At 39.8% G+C, this 14,936-nt stretch overlaps 1 protein-coding gene across 1 annotated transcript in view; it reads left to right on the top strand.

The window, feature by feature from the left end:
* The window catches only part of PDE11A (phosphodiesterase 11A), a 427,170-nt gene that overhangs the window by 214,282 nt on the left and 197,952 nt on the right, over positions 1 to 14,936 (top strand). The window contains exon 6 of the mRNA XM_024122161.1: positions 11,538 to 11,670. Coding sequence (XP_023977929.1) covers positions 11,538 to 11,670 — 133 coding nt within the window. The remainder of the gene's footprint in view (positions 1 to 11,537; positions 11,671 to 14,936) is intronic.

Genomic DNA, 14,936 nt, shown 5'->3' with positions numbered 1-14,936 from the left:
GGACACGAACCCGTGTCCCCTGCATCGGCAGGCGGACTCTCAACCACTGTGCCACCAGGGAAGCCCTTCCATGTTTCTTCAAATATTCTTTCTGCTCCTTTTCTTTGTCTCCTCTCTTTCTGAGGCTCCCATTATGGATATGTTCATATGCTTAATAATGTCTCACATATCTCTGAGACTCTATTTCTTTTCTTCTTTTTGTTCCTCAGACCAGATAGTCTGTATCTTCAATTAACCTCTTTTCAAGGTCAGTGATTCTGGCTTCTGGCTTCTGAAAACTGCTGTTGATCCCTCTTAGTGATTTTTTCATTTCAGTTATTATTCTTTTCAGTTCCAGAATTTCTATTTGGTTCTTTTTTATAATTTCCATCACTTTATTGATATTCTATATTTGGTGAGACATTGTTCTCATATTCTCCTTTAGTTTTTTGGGGGGAAGGGGGTATGGTTCCTTTTAGTATTTTGAACATATTTATATTGGCTCATTTAAAGTCTTTGTCTAGCAAGTCCAACATCTGGGCTTACTCGGAGACAGTTTCCATCTGCTTTTTCCTGTATAGTTTCCTATTTCTTTGTCTCTCTCTCTCTCTCTGTTTTGGTTGAAAACTGAATAATTTAAATAATATAATATGGAAATTCTGGAAATAAAATCTGCCCCTCACCCACTCCATCCAGGGTTTGTTGTTGTTTCCATTTGTTTCTGTTGTTGTTTCTGCTGTTTGTTGTTTCATGACTTTCATGAACTATCTTTGTTGTGTGTGGCAACTGAATTCTCTGCTTAGTTAGCTTAGTTTGCCAGCTAATGACTGGACAGAGATTTTCTTAAAAACAAACAAACAAAAAACTTGAACTAATAAGTCTTCCAGCCTTGCTGAGGGGATCTGTGTTCATGTGGTGGTTACTTTCAATTCTCTGACAGGAAGTTTACTTAGCTTTCACTTTCTGCTTTCATAGAACTTCAAGGTCAGGTGGGAGATTAGGGCCTTCTCAGGTTTTTCCTGGGCATAAATACAACTCTAGATTTCCAGGAATATGTCAGAACTTTTCAAACCTCCCCAGGAATATCTTATTCCTGCACTTCTCCTTTTAAGTTTTCTGGTCAGTTTCTTGTTAGCTGTAACTGTTTCTCTGCCTAAGGCAGTTGTAATGTTAAACAATTGCTGCTGTGTTTTTTTGTGTGTTTTTTTTTTCCACAGGTACCTGGGGATAAAGGCTATTCTTAGTGAGCAAGCTCCAAGTCAGGTTAAATAAAGGAAAGGTCTATGAGTGGAGGTTTCCGTGGAACTGCCAAACATGTCAAATAATGACAGTTCTGTGGGGACAGGATTTTGGAGAGCTCCAAACCCAATCTTCTTCTGCCAGTGGCTGCTTGGCTGCTGGTTTTCACAGCTAGCATGATTATGAATCTGTTGGTTTTCACCACTACCCCAGAGCCAGGGAGAGGGAGATGAGAATTAGGTAAGTTAAAATGCCACACAACATACTGTCCTTTCAGAAGTTGAACTGTTTTTCTTGAATAAACACTCCTTGGATTTTTGTAAGCCTCTCTTTAATTTCCAGGGTTTTCAGAAAGTTGATTTTGAGAATTTTTGCTAGTATTCTCATGCTTTTATGGAGGAACAAATTTTTAGTGGGCTTTACTCTGCCAGTTTGGAAGGTCTGTCCTCTTCTTACCTTCTTTTAAATTTCTCTATTACCTAGAGTAATAGGGAATGTTAGACAAACTTACACACTGATATAAGACAGAATACTCCCACAGTATGTCATGAATACATTTTCTTTCTTTTACTTTCTTCTTCATGGATCTTCTTTCTTTGACTGTACCTCTGCTAGGAAGCATGTGATAGGAGTTTCTGTGGAAATAAAAACGTGATACTTATTCTGATTTCAGGGAAATGAAGAAAACCTTTAAAACATTAAACATGAAAACAGCACTGTCACCACCATGACCAGTCATCTTGGAATGTAACATTTCTTTTGTTGTGTAACTTCCTTTGAACAAGAACCTTAGGACATTCTTTTTGACTGTCTATTGTGGCAAATTCAGGGCTGCTGAAGCTTATTATGCCAATATTTATTGTTGCTAATTGAAGAATGAAAGATCCAGATGGCCCAACTCCCTTTCGGTTGTTTCGCAAGGAGGTATTTCAGCAGGTCTGAATTAGTTTAATGGAAGACAGATTGGTGCCAGAGACTAAGCTCTGGTACCAAGACCTCTTCTTTATCAGGAAGCTCCATTGTTACATAGTCACCTAGATATTTCCTAGCTCCTTTCCCTAAAAATATACAGAGTGTCATTAGAATGGAGTGTTTACACACTGACCTGAGCAGGGATAGTATCACTTTGATATTTTTAGGCTTATATGGCCCCCGATCCCCCAAATAACCCTATTTTATAAATACCGTCCATGGCACTAGTAATGTATGTGTCTACACCTCACTTGCATGGTGCTAATTATAAGAACTAAACATCAATGAAGGAGAGGAAATATTTCTAACAAAGTTTTGTATCTTCCAAAATCTTAGGAAACTCAAGTAGACATATTTCCCAAGTGTCTAACTTTCACCTCTTAAATACATTTAATTTCTTTTTCCTACCCTTGAACATGAAGACTCAAATGAAAGACAGACCCTCTCACTACCCCTACTTATTTCAGGCCAGTGGGCTTGTCACTCTAGTAAAACTGTCACAGAGGAGAATTAAAGCTATACAAATATCCCATGAACAACAAGGCACATGAATAAGTACTGAGATCAAACATAATAAAGTAGCTATGTAGGTCAGCTGTCCCTTAGATTGATGGCACACAGTAAACAGAATCATGGCAACTCAGAATTCTTAACGATTGGTTTTTATGCTTGGGTCTCTCATTTAACATGCCTTAGTTAATATTTTAACACATTGAGTCTACTTCTTTCTTACTTTGTAGACATATGCCCAGGACCTGTGGGAAGGTATGCCCTCAATCCAGAGCAGATGGGTGGAGGTGCCCACAGCAGCCCCAAAGGGAGATGTGTTAGGGCTACTTGACACATCTAGAAGGATAGAATTTTAGCTCTGTCCTTTATTATCATAGCACATTTTTTCTTCAAATCTGACAACAATGCCACAGCCAAAAACAGTAACATCTCTCCTGCCCCAGTAGATAAGCAGTTAAACAGAGCATGTCTCACCTAGTGTTTTTTTGGTTTTTGGTTTTTTAAAATATTTATTTATTTATTTTTGGCTGTGTTGGGTCTTCGTTTCTGTGCAAGGGCTTCCTCTAGTTGCAGCAAGCGGGGCCACTCTTCGTCATGGTGCGTGGGCCTCTCACTGTTATGGCCTCTCTTGTTGAGGAGCACAAGCTCCAGACGCGCAGGCTCAGTAGTTGTGGCTCACTGGCCCAGTTGCTCCGTGGCTTGTGGGATCCTCCCAGACCAGGGCTCGAACCCGTGTCCCCTGCATTGGCAGGCAGATTCTCAACCACTGTGCCACCAGAGAAGACCTAGTGTTTTTAATAAAAGAAAAATCTTTGGCCTACAAGGAACTGACTGGCCCAGTTGCTCCGTGGCTTGTGGGATCCTCCCAGACCAGGGCTCGAACCCGTGTCCCCTGCATTGGCAGGCAGATTCTCAACCACTGTGCCACCAGAGAAGACCTAGTGTTTTTAATAAAAGAAAAATCTTTGGCCTACAAGGAACTGATACTTATTGAGAACTTTCTATGTGTCATTCATTCTTCAACATTATATTATTGTATCCTCAAAACAGCCCTGTAAAATGGGCTATATTTCCCCTATTTTCTATTATGGAAACTAACAATCAGAGTTAAAATTTTATCTGTAGTTTCACAGCAAGGAAATGTTGGGTCAAGATACAAAGAAAACAAAAACAAACCCCCCATAACCCAGCTTTGCTCAGCTATGAAACCAAGCAGTTGTCACCACATGATGCTAAATTGTAGACACCAACCACTCACAGTAATACCATCTGACACCCATCTGAGAGGCACAAGAAACTTCCCAAAGTGACACCAACTCCTTGGGGTGATAAAGCTCATCACTCTAATTGTACAGCTTGAGGAAATGAAGTATAGAAAATGTATTGTTTGGTTTCCATGTCTTCATTTCTGATAACACAATGCTTGAAATGAGAGAAATATGCATGTGATGAAGTGTCCTCAGGCAAGACCTTAAAGGCAAGTCCATTAACAGGTCCAGGTCATGATAAAATTCAGGAAGGTCTGCAACTTAGAGCATCTTCCTCTCCCACCACAGTATAAGAACTGACAGGCTGGTTCTACTTGCTAACTCCATTCTCTCCCATTACCTTTTATGTCTGAAAGACTTATTTGGTAACCTTCAAAGATATACTGAAGCCAGTATGAAATTATTAATGTCCTAGACCTAGGTGTTTGAGATTCTCCTGCTGGGGTCCTAGCTTTAAGTCCCACTGATATTGACTTAGTTCCTTAATCTCCGAATTGAAAGACAACTTCAAATAATGTTTCACAGCTCGAAGCTTCAGGAAGGACCCAGGGATAGGCAGGCTTACCTGAGAAGAAGAAGTAAGGAGGGGCATATCTCTTTGTGAACCAAAGTTCAGACTGACCTCTAGTCAATGAAGCAAGATGGAAAATAGTACCAGGCACAGCATGTAGATAAAAAAATCAGTTTCTGTTTACAAAGCATGAAAAAGAAATATCTGTCCTAAAGAATTCTTGGAGTTCCTGACTCTTCGCCTCTCTGAATCCTACCCCCACTGGATAATATTCACACTATCGAGGTCAATTGACAATCAGTCTTTCCCTGAAAATGAGAAAAGAGAGTGTGTCTATGTTGAAACTTCTGTTCCTTACCCAATGATCTATTTTTAGTTAATGGTCACAGTTTTTATTAATGATTGTTAGCACATCAAGGAGAGTGTGTTAGTTCAGTCTTGAAAATGTTAAATTTGAGGTGCCTGTGGGTAACCAGGAGGAAGTGTCCAGAAAGGGCTTGGATGCATATGTAGGGAAATCAGGACTCAGTGGGCTCCAGATACCCGTGCAGGAATTATCAGTAGTATAAATGTGGTTGTGTTTGTGCATGGAGCCACACAATATACAGGTTGGCCTCTTCCATTGTAGCCTTATTCATCACTTCTACCATTTAGCCTAAGTTTTAGCTCTACTATTCGTCATATCAACACAGAAAACCTCACACTTCTAAAGCTTTACTCTTGCTGTGGTTTTGTCTGAATTGTTTTTACCTTCTTTCTCTGCCAGATGAGTTCTTACTTATCCTACAAAGATCAGCTTATACCAACTTCCTTTGTGAAGTAGTTCCCAAATACTATTCCCAGCCCAAACAGAACTGGCCCTTCTCTCTGTTCCCGTAATGTCTTGTACATCCTTCCTTAGGACGTCACAATCCATTGTCATTGTTTGTGAGCTCCCTGAAGGTGGCGCCCCTTTTGCTTCTGCTATATCTCTTTCCATACATATATACATATATATAAGGATGGTCAGGGCTGAGGTGACCAACTCCTTTCAGCAAAAAGGAAAAGACCCTTTTTGATTGCTTCATGCAAGATTCACCCACTACTTTCCAGCATTTTGTAGGGGCCCAACCAATGGTCATTCTTGAAAAAGTGAAGTCTTGGGAGTCTCTAGTGAAAACTAGAGTGAACTCTAGTGTTGAGACCAAAACCGTTAATACAGACACAGTCTAATGATTAATATTATTTTCTTCAGATATTTTGTCTTCTAATTTAGAGACTTGTTTTGAGAATTAATTCTAAAAAATAGTCTTAAGTTTATTTTCATACAATTTTCTGTGAAGTTTATTTTCATACAATTTTCTCTGTTTGAACCTTTAGCTAAGGTAGGTTTTTCAGACAATTGAAGATGACAAAGTTCCTGGTCCCTGGGGTATTTTATTTTGTCTGGTTTTGTTTTACTTGTATCGATTTCTCTCCTATGCTGCTCTGCACCTTGTCAACCCCGAGGTTTATATCTGTCTCACTGGCCCTCATTTCAGGGACAGCCACATTTCAGGAATTATGTGTTTTCTGTAATAGGGCAATTCTCTTTTATCCCTCCACAGTCAATATATTTAAGCTCATGAAGTTCTCTTTGAAGTCAGTATGAGTCTCACACTTGGAAGCAAGATACCACTGAGGAAAAGGAATCAAACTGTAGCTCTTTACAGGAAACTCACTTAAAAACCCACACCTTCATATGCACCTGGTTCTAGTAAAATACAAGCTGAAGGATTACTTTACAATTTGCTTGTTATTTTAAACTAATCTTGATCTTAAGGAGGTCTACTTTTTAAACAGTTAAAATAACCTAACTGGTTATTTTGCAGTTATGCACATGGCAGCTAAGATCCACTGAGCTGACATGATCTCATCTGCACTCACAGGCTGTGGAGTAATCAAATTATTGATGTGTTTCCAAACTGCAGTGACTCTCCCTAGATTGATTATGGCTCAAATTGAAAACCTTAGTGTTGAATTTATTGACCTTTGATATCTCTGGTCATATTCTGGGGGCTCTAGAAAGCTGGTTAATTCAATTTAAGATATTAATTTAAGCTTTCAAAAACCTATTAAAAAATAGAGCTATTAGGAACTATTAATCCTGAGCCTTATTGGTGGAACAGGATCCAGAATGAAGGAGGTGTTCATCCACCTCTATGCTGCTCAGACCCCATGGCCAAGACTGTTCCAGACTGGCTTTCATACGCAAGAGGGCTATTAACTATCTCGGACGCATCTCGGACTGGGAAGATGAGAATAAGGAAGCTATGCCACAAAGGGAGTAGCTGAAGGAATTGGAGATAAGTTAAAAAGAATGATCTCAGGTGGAGGATTATAGGGAACATGTTAATTATTGTCGAATATTTCAAGGGCCATCAGTTAATGAGAGCCATGCTCTGTGGCTGCAAACCAAGGGACTGGGAGCAAAAGATGGTGATTATTGGAAAGTATATTCAGCTGCCACAAAACGGCATGGAATATTTTTATAGGTAATGAGTTCCCTGTCACTAAAGGCATTCAGTTTGATATTGATGTCCATTTGTCATGTGTGTTGAAGAAGAGATTGAAGCAGAGCCATTTTCAGCCCTTACAGTGTCTCTGTGAGAATTAGGAAAAAGGTACTCCCTCTAGATGGATGCAGCTCTAAACCAATGTGCGCAACTAGGCTAGATTTCAGCCCCATTCATTCCTTTGACAGGGCACCCCTGTACAGGGCAGAACCTGCATAATATACATGGCTGTGTCCATGATCTTACCATGTTCTATTCCAACAGCAGTCAGTCAAAGGGAGTAAACGACACAGAATAAAAGGGCCCTCATAAATCAGGAGGAGTTGACCTATAGGACCTTACTGAAAGAACTGATCCTTTAAGCTAGATGTGTCCCTCAAGAAGTAGAAATAATTTGGGCCTTTTCCTTTGTGATTAAACCCACAACACCACATTGCTGAAATGTCCAAAGGGGTACTGTCACATGCAGAATTTACTTTAGAAGTTGTTAAAAAGTTGGTACTTTAAAAAAAATGCTTGCCATGGGCTAGATAATATGATAAGTACTTTCATAAATTATTACCTTAATCTGCACAATAACTAAGTAGTAGTATTATACCCATTTTACAGATTAAATGTAAGTAACTTGTCTGAGAGTACTTTGCTTGGAAGTGGCAAGAGAGTCATGTAAGTCAGTGTGTCCGACTCTAAAACCCATAGTCTTAATCATAAAACAAAATTACCTTTTTTTTTTTTTAGAGAAAAGAAGCAAGGTTTTGAAAGCTGTAACTCAGTGTCATGACTCTGCATTCCAGAATCATGGAAGGTTGAATGGTACAAAGGCCAGAATGTGATATAAATTCTTAGACTGACAAATCAACCTTCCTGTCTCTCTAACCATCCTGTCCCCCTGGGCCTTAATTTATGTACCTAGGCAAGATTAAACTGAAGAAAATGGAGGGGTGGTTTTCAGAAAATCTGTTTGCACTGTTGCAGCTTTAGGTCAGTTCAAATCTCATCTCCTCTCTGAAGCCTTAGCCTCACCTGAAGCCTTAGCCCCACCTGAAGTTGTTTCTCCCTCCCTATGCTTCTTCCTCATTCATGATTGGCACAGTTGGCTTGGCAACTAGCCAACACAGCCATGTGACAAATTTTTCATTTGAAATTTGAACTGGGTATTTGAGTCTTGCAGTTTAATGTCAGCGTGTTTATTTCTCACCTCCCCGACTAGGTGGCAAACTCCCAAGGGCAGAGACCATAGCTTATACTTTCTAGAAACCACTTCAGCAGTGCCTGTGCCCAGGGCTGATGCTTTTGCATTGTCTACAGTTTGGAGTGATTTCAGTACATGTGCAGGCTGCACTACGCCAGATTCTGAGCAGCTCTAGATCTAGAAGGAGTCTTTCAGGAGCCCCTGCTCAGTAAGGGTTTCCATTATCATCTTTGGGGATTCTGTAAGTAGGGACCTAAAGCTCTGGATTGTCAAATCCAGTGTTTTGTCCTCCTTCTTCCTTGACTGCAGCCTGAGGCTGAAGTGTTTGTTACCTGCAGCCTCTCCCTGAAACCCTCTGTAATGTTGACTGGCCTCCCTTCTTTTTAGTGAAAACCTACTCTTCTTGCTCTATTCCTACCCATCGACTCCTTCCCAGAGAGGCAACAGGGTAAACAGAATAACCTGGGCCTTGGGAGTCACACTTTAGCTGAAAATCCTATTTCCACATAGGAAAGTCATTTAGCGTCTCTGAGCCTCAGTTTTCTGATCTGTAAAATGTAGAGAATTGTACTCAGAGGATTTACGTGAGGACAAAACAAACTAGTTAGGTAAGCATCTAACTTCCGTTGGCTCACCGTGGGTGATGATTAATTTGTTTTCCCTTTTTTCTTTCTCCTCTTTATCCCCTCCCTCTTTATTACTGCCTTTCTTCTCCTTCCTTCCCCTACAGATTTCCCTATATATTCTCTCCCTGAGTGATCTCATCCATTTTATATTCCCTGAAGAGCGCCCCAACTCTGTATCAGTATTTAAAGTCCTGAAGACTTGATATGGGCTCTGGTCCTGGATTTTCAACAATGAATAACGTGTTCCAGGCTCACAGAATGTCTGTTATCTTCCCTCATCTCCCCAATCCTCTAAACAACTCCCTTCTGCCAATAGTGCCACAGGCATACAGCAGCAAAATGTAAGCCACCGCTCCCCGTCCACCAAGCCCTGTGGAATCGTCTGCAGTACCTCCTGAGTGACCAGCATCGTCACCTCCCACTGCACAACTTAACTGGTCTGCCAGGACCTCTCCCCACCTTCAGCCTCTCTTAGCCAGTTCTTCTTGCTCATTCTCCCTGGATTAAATTTCCTAAGGTCACAGCTCAAGTCCTGTCACTTCCCTGCTCAATACTCTTACATCACTCCCCATTGCCTATAACATAGGTCTCAGCTCCTTGGTCAAAGCCTCCACCTTTGGGCCCTGACCTCCTATTCAGTATTATTCCCCTACAGTATGCGTCCCGTGTTCCAAGGCGATTAATCAGTGTTCCAAGAACTCACCCTTGTACTCTGCTGCTTAATGTCCTTTGTTCCTGCTCTTTCCTCCTCCATGGGTGCCTTCTTCCTCACCCTTCCAATCTCTCCTTGCTGAACTCTTGCCCATCCTGAGACCCACTTAAAGGTTTTTGACACTTGTTGATAAAGCTGCTTCCTTCCTTAGTTCTCGGTTACCCCTCCTCAGCCTCCCCCCACCCCAGCGTTTCTTTCCCAGGTTCCCCCCCTGGCTCGTCCCCAGGGTCCTGCACAGCTCTTCTTCCCGCCACACACTAGGTCAGCATTTTCCACATTGTTTCATCACAGAAGAGATGTAAACAAAACCTGTGGTACACAGGCAGCGCAGAATGAATCGGCAGCTTGATTAATCACTGCAAGAAATCATCAGCATTGAATCACACCCTTTTATGAACTGACAGGTGACTTCATTAAGTTGGAACCTCATATCAGGTGCACTGTTATGTTTCTTCCTGTATTTTGCTTTCATTGCAGCACAATGTAAAATTTCACTTCTCACAGGTAGAATACAGCAAAGAGAAAATAAATCGTGGACTTTTTTGTTGTTCCTTTCTTTGTTTGAGAAAATAAAGGCTTCATCTTCTCTTTGAAGTCCTCAGTCTTTTTCCTTCTTTGACTTAGCCATCATCTGAGAAATTCAAGACTCTGCTTTTTATTAACACTTCCATCTTCAGCCAGAGATCCATAGGGAATACGTTTGTGTACCAGTAACGTTTAATATGCAATAAGGGCTGAATAACCTCACAAATATATGTTGAATTTATCAGACGCAGACCAGCAGTCATTACAGATGAGATATATTCATGATGGTAAATGTTGTCTGTGCTTCCCTCTCATTCACACATCTGGTGGCCTCTCCATGTCAGTTTCTGGCATTCTCAGTATGGCACAAATTCCACACAGGTGCATTATTGCACAATAACAATGACTGTGTACAGCATTTAGTGTTTTTATTACATATAATGCAGCTTAGATTAAAAAGTCAACAGAGTTATTATTCTGACTGTAGTACACTCATTAACATCTTCAGGAACCCAGGGTTCCACAGAATGTAGTTTGGAAAACATTGCCCTGTATACTTGCATTCATGTACATAATTTCAGTTATCACTGGTCAAGCCACAAATCTAACATCCTCCCTGAAAATCTTCCTTGATATTGTTCGTTTGAACAGTGCTCAGGTTTGCATTTCCACAGTTCATGGCAGTGCTCAGTAGGCACCGGGGGAAGAAATGATGGAAGGGAGGGATGAAGTGAAGAATCTTACTAATTCTTATGGCGTTTCTGTAAATTTGACATTTGTATTGAAGTAGTGAAAGTGACACAAGGGAAAGTTCACAAAATCATTTAACATAAAATTCCTTGTTAAAATCAAATATGGATTATTTAAAATTATTATTATTAAGGGTAGAGTTAATACAGATTTTCCAGTAAGATTTTGTAAGTAGGAAGTGTGTTTTTGTTAAGAAACATACTCTGAAACTACAAAAATAATTACAAAACTCTAACTCTGAGTCTAGAAAGAGCACTGAGTGCTCTTTTGCTCAATTTATTTCCAGATTTTTCTCCATCCTTAGGTTTAATTCTCCCTGGTATCAAACATCTGGTCTGCTTAGTTAGGGGGTGCAAGCTAGGAAGATCAGTGGAATTGATTATGCCATGGCATTGGCATCCTATCGTCAATTTTGGTCATTACCTGGTTATCTGCCTTATGTCTGCCTGCTTTGGGGCCTAAATACAACCTAGAGTTATCCTCTGGATCATAGAGGATCTATCATTTCTACCCATGGAGTTGATTATTTTACATGATATCAGGTAAGTAGTTTTGAAGTAGCTGCTTATAATTACCTCACTATTGTTCTGTAATTAAGGTCACTTACCCCTTCTTAATGAGGGTAGGTAATCCTGCTATGAGTGTACTTTTGCAGAGTTTTCTTGCAGGTAAACTGATGTTTTTCTCTTTTCTTACTGCCTGCCTTGGTGTTCTGATAGTTTCAAAGAAAGCATGGAGAAATCATCATACTCCGACTGGCTAATAAATAACAGCGTTGCTGAGCTGGTGGCTTCTACAGGCCTTCCAGTAAACATCAGTGACGCCTACCAGGATCCCCGCTTTGACGCCGAGGTAAGAGGAGGCCTCTGGTTGCAATCTTAAGGTTGGGTTGTTACCCTGTTGATGGTTTGCTGGCTGAAGAAAAAAAGGGACATCATACAGCTCAAGAGCAACCCCTGAATTTACTGGCAATTCTTCTAAATCTTTCCCCTGTGATCTGAGTTTTAGCATCGCCTACTGCTGACTGACAGGAAAGCTTCCTCTCTCTACCCTGATTTGTGGCAAAATGGCTATATAGTTTAATTGCATATGTTTGAATCCCTGCCAATTATATTGTTACATTTTACATGTCTCTGAACTTTATATAAACTGAATTATACTGTATGTATTCTTCTGTGACTTGCTCTTCCATTCAATATATGTTCCTAAGTCACATGCATTTGTAATTCATTTATTTTCACTGCTGCAAAGTATTCCATTGTATGAATAATTGTCACTTTTTTTATCCACTGTAGTATCGATGGAAATTTGGATTCAGTGTTTTACTGTTACACACATAACTGCTAAAGACATTCTTTAGTCCTCTAGTCTGATGCTCTTTTATGATTGGGGGCATTTTGTATTAAACATATAAGTAAACCCATGCATTAAGTATACTCATGCACATTTTATATTAAACATAGTTTATATTAAACTATGAAATGGTTAATAATAAAAATGTGTATATAACATAGTTATTTCCCGATAGATGCTAGTACAATTACCATATTTTAAAAGATTGCTCCCAAGAAAGAGTACATTGGTTTCTGTTACTGTTTAATGTTAATTATGTAGGCGCATTGTGCTGATGTACAGAATATATTAATATAGATTCTGACTTGGCAGAAGTCTAACTTTTAAGGTGGTATAGAGTAGCATCCAGATAAATTTACATGAATTTATAAAATGTCTCTATGTGTGTGTGTGCACCCATGTGTGTGTGTGTGGTGTGTATTCAATAAATTACAAGATTAAATTACTACATTACAAAGCTAAGGTCTGAAGAGTAACAGGAGTGTTGCAGTGAGGACGGTGGTATGTTCCAGGCAAGGCTGAGAGAGCATGAGGAGTCTGGGAATGGAGATGAGTTAATGTAGCTGGAGGGCCAGGTTGATGAGGTGGGAGAGGGAAGTAGGGGCCAGATGCCCAAAGGCTTTGAAAGCCCTGTTAAGAAGTTTGAGTATTTATCTTGGGCAATGGGGAACGAGTAGTTGAGTTGCAAATGGGGGAGAAGCAGGAGTTATACTTTAGAAAGATCACACTGGCTTCAGAACAAAGGTTAGATCAGTAATAATAACTGAACATTTAATCAGAAATAAGAGCTGGTCTACGACTCTGGAGACAGACAAGGATTCAGTCCTAGTCTTTCAGACTCCAAAGCTCTGCCTCTGAATCCTGCCCTGTGCTATCTCCAATGTCTGGGGTGGGACACAGCAATGATTGGGAGGCTGGAATCCAAGTCAAATTTATAGCTTCATTCAGATCTTTGCAGATCGCTGCATGGAAAGCTTAAATTCCTGAAATTTACCACATCTGTTTGGCTGCCTGGAATTCTCTTTCCCCAGGCTACATCCTCTATGTATTGTCTATTCATTCTTCAGCATCAAGTGGAGATGCCTGTATCTTGGACATCCTTTCATGAACTCCCTGTCCGAGTTGGGTGTCTCTCCAGTGTGCTCTCTCAGCTGCCCCAATGCTAACCAGCTTCTAGCTCTTGTCAGTTCTGATGTAGTATTTCTGAGCTTTGAGATACCCTCCTTGGGAAAGTACACAGTCCAGAAATTCTTTAGTTCTCCTCCTGTAAGGAAGAATACCATCACCCTTGGTTCTGTGACTAGCAGAGCAGAAATGATTTATAGGTGTCAATATTTATATGCATTAACATTATAATTGCGTTAGGACTGATGTTATGAAGTTTTGCCTTTTGCTATGTTTCTTTCCTTCTTGACTTTAGAGAGAGGATACTGAAGAAAAGACTTCTAAACACAGAGTTTTATGAAGAAATGCTCTCAGTATTCTATTACTAACATCAGTAACAGCTGAACAAACTGAAAGGCTAGCTATGCAGAAAAAAATCATTAATTGCCAATTCACTGTTACAAAGTCAACATATTAGATTAGAGGTTAAGCGATGATGGTTGATTCCTACCCCAAATTATAGTGCTAAATTTGGTATGGATTGCTATTATTCTGCTCTGAGCTTTGGGCCATAAAGTTAAATTCTGGGGTAACAAAAAGAGTCAACAAATTTACACCATTTTAAAAGTTGGTTCATAAGACATATGCAAAAGTGTAACAAAACATGATAAACACCCACCACCCAGTTTAAGAAAAAGATGACAATCATTACTGTTGAATCCTTGTACTGATCTTCCCTAATCCAATCTCCTTTTTCCCACACACTATCCTAATTTAAATTTAACATTCCTTTGCTTTTATATTTAGTTTCATCACATATGTTTGAATCCCTGCCAAATATATTATTACATTTTTTACGTATGATTACATATTTTACATTTTACATGTCTCTGAACTTTATATAAATTGAATTATACTGTATATCTTCTTCTGTGGCTTGCTTGTTCATTCAACATAAATTCCTGAGTCATGTGCATTTGTAATTCATTCATTTATTTTTAGGGCTCCTAAGTATTCCATTGTATGAATGTGTCACTTTATCCACTGCAGAGTTGATGGACATTTGGATGCAGTGTTTTGCTGTTACATGCATAACTGCCAAGGACATTCTTGTCCATGTCTCCAAGTGCACATGTGCAAGAGTTTTTGTAGCGTCTGTACCTAGGAGAGTGACATGCTGGGTCATAGGCTACAAGTATCTTCACCTTTAACAGGGAATAAAAAGTTCTTGGCCAATCATTACTTTTTTTCTTATGAAAAACAGTATATGTCTCAAGAATACTTCTTGCTGATACAATATAGTGAGCCTGAATAGCCCATATCCTTATGTCTACAGGCAGACTCCTACCACATCTCTTCCTGATTAGCGATATAGCCGTTTTACATCTTCCTCCACACTTACAGTCCATTCCAGTAAGACAGCCTGCCCGCTGATCTATAAAAAGAATGTTGTGGGCTCTCAAGCAAAAATGCAACAGTTAATTCTATGGGACTGGACATAAAAATTTCATGCCGTGATCCAGTAGTTAGAGGCAATGATGTCTGAAGACAGTAAACTGTGGTAGGTTAAGCAGTGACCATTTTGTGAAATCACTTTCTTCCCTATGATAAAATAAAGCAAGTACCTAGACCATCATTATTTCTTGACCTTCCACCTAAAA

This window comes from Physeter macrocephalus, chromosome 2 (genome assembly GCF_002837175.3).
Source record: "Physeter macrocephalus isolate SW-GA chromosome 2, ASM283717v5, whole genome shotgun sequence".
Lineage (NCBI taxonomy): Eukaryota > Metazoa > Chordata > Mammalia > Artiodactyla > Physeteridae > Physeter > Physeter macrocephalus.
Note: the sequence above shows the minus strand (reverse complement) of the source record. Positions and strands in the feature narration are given on the sequence as shown.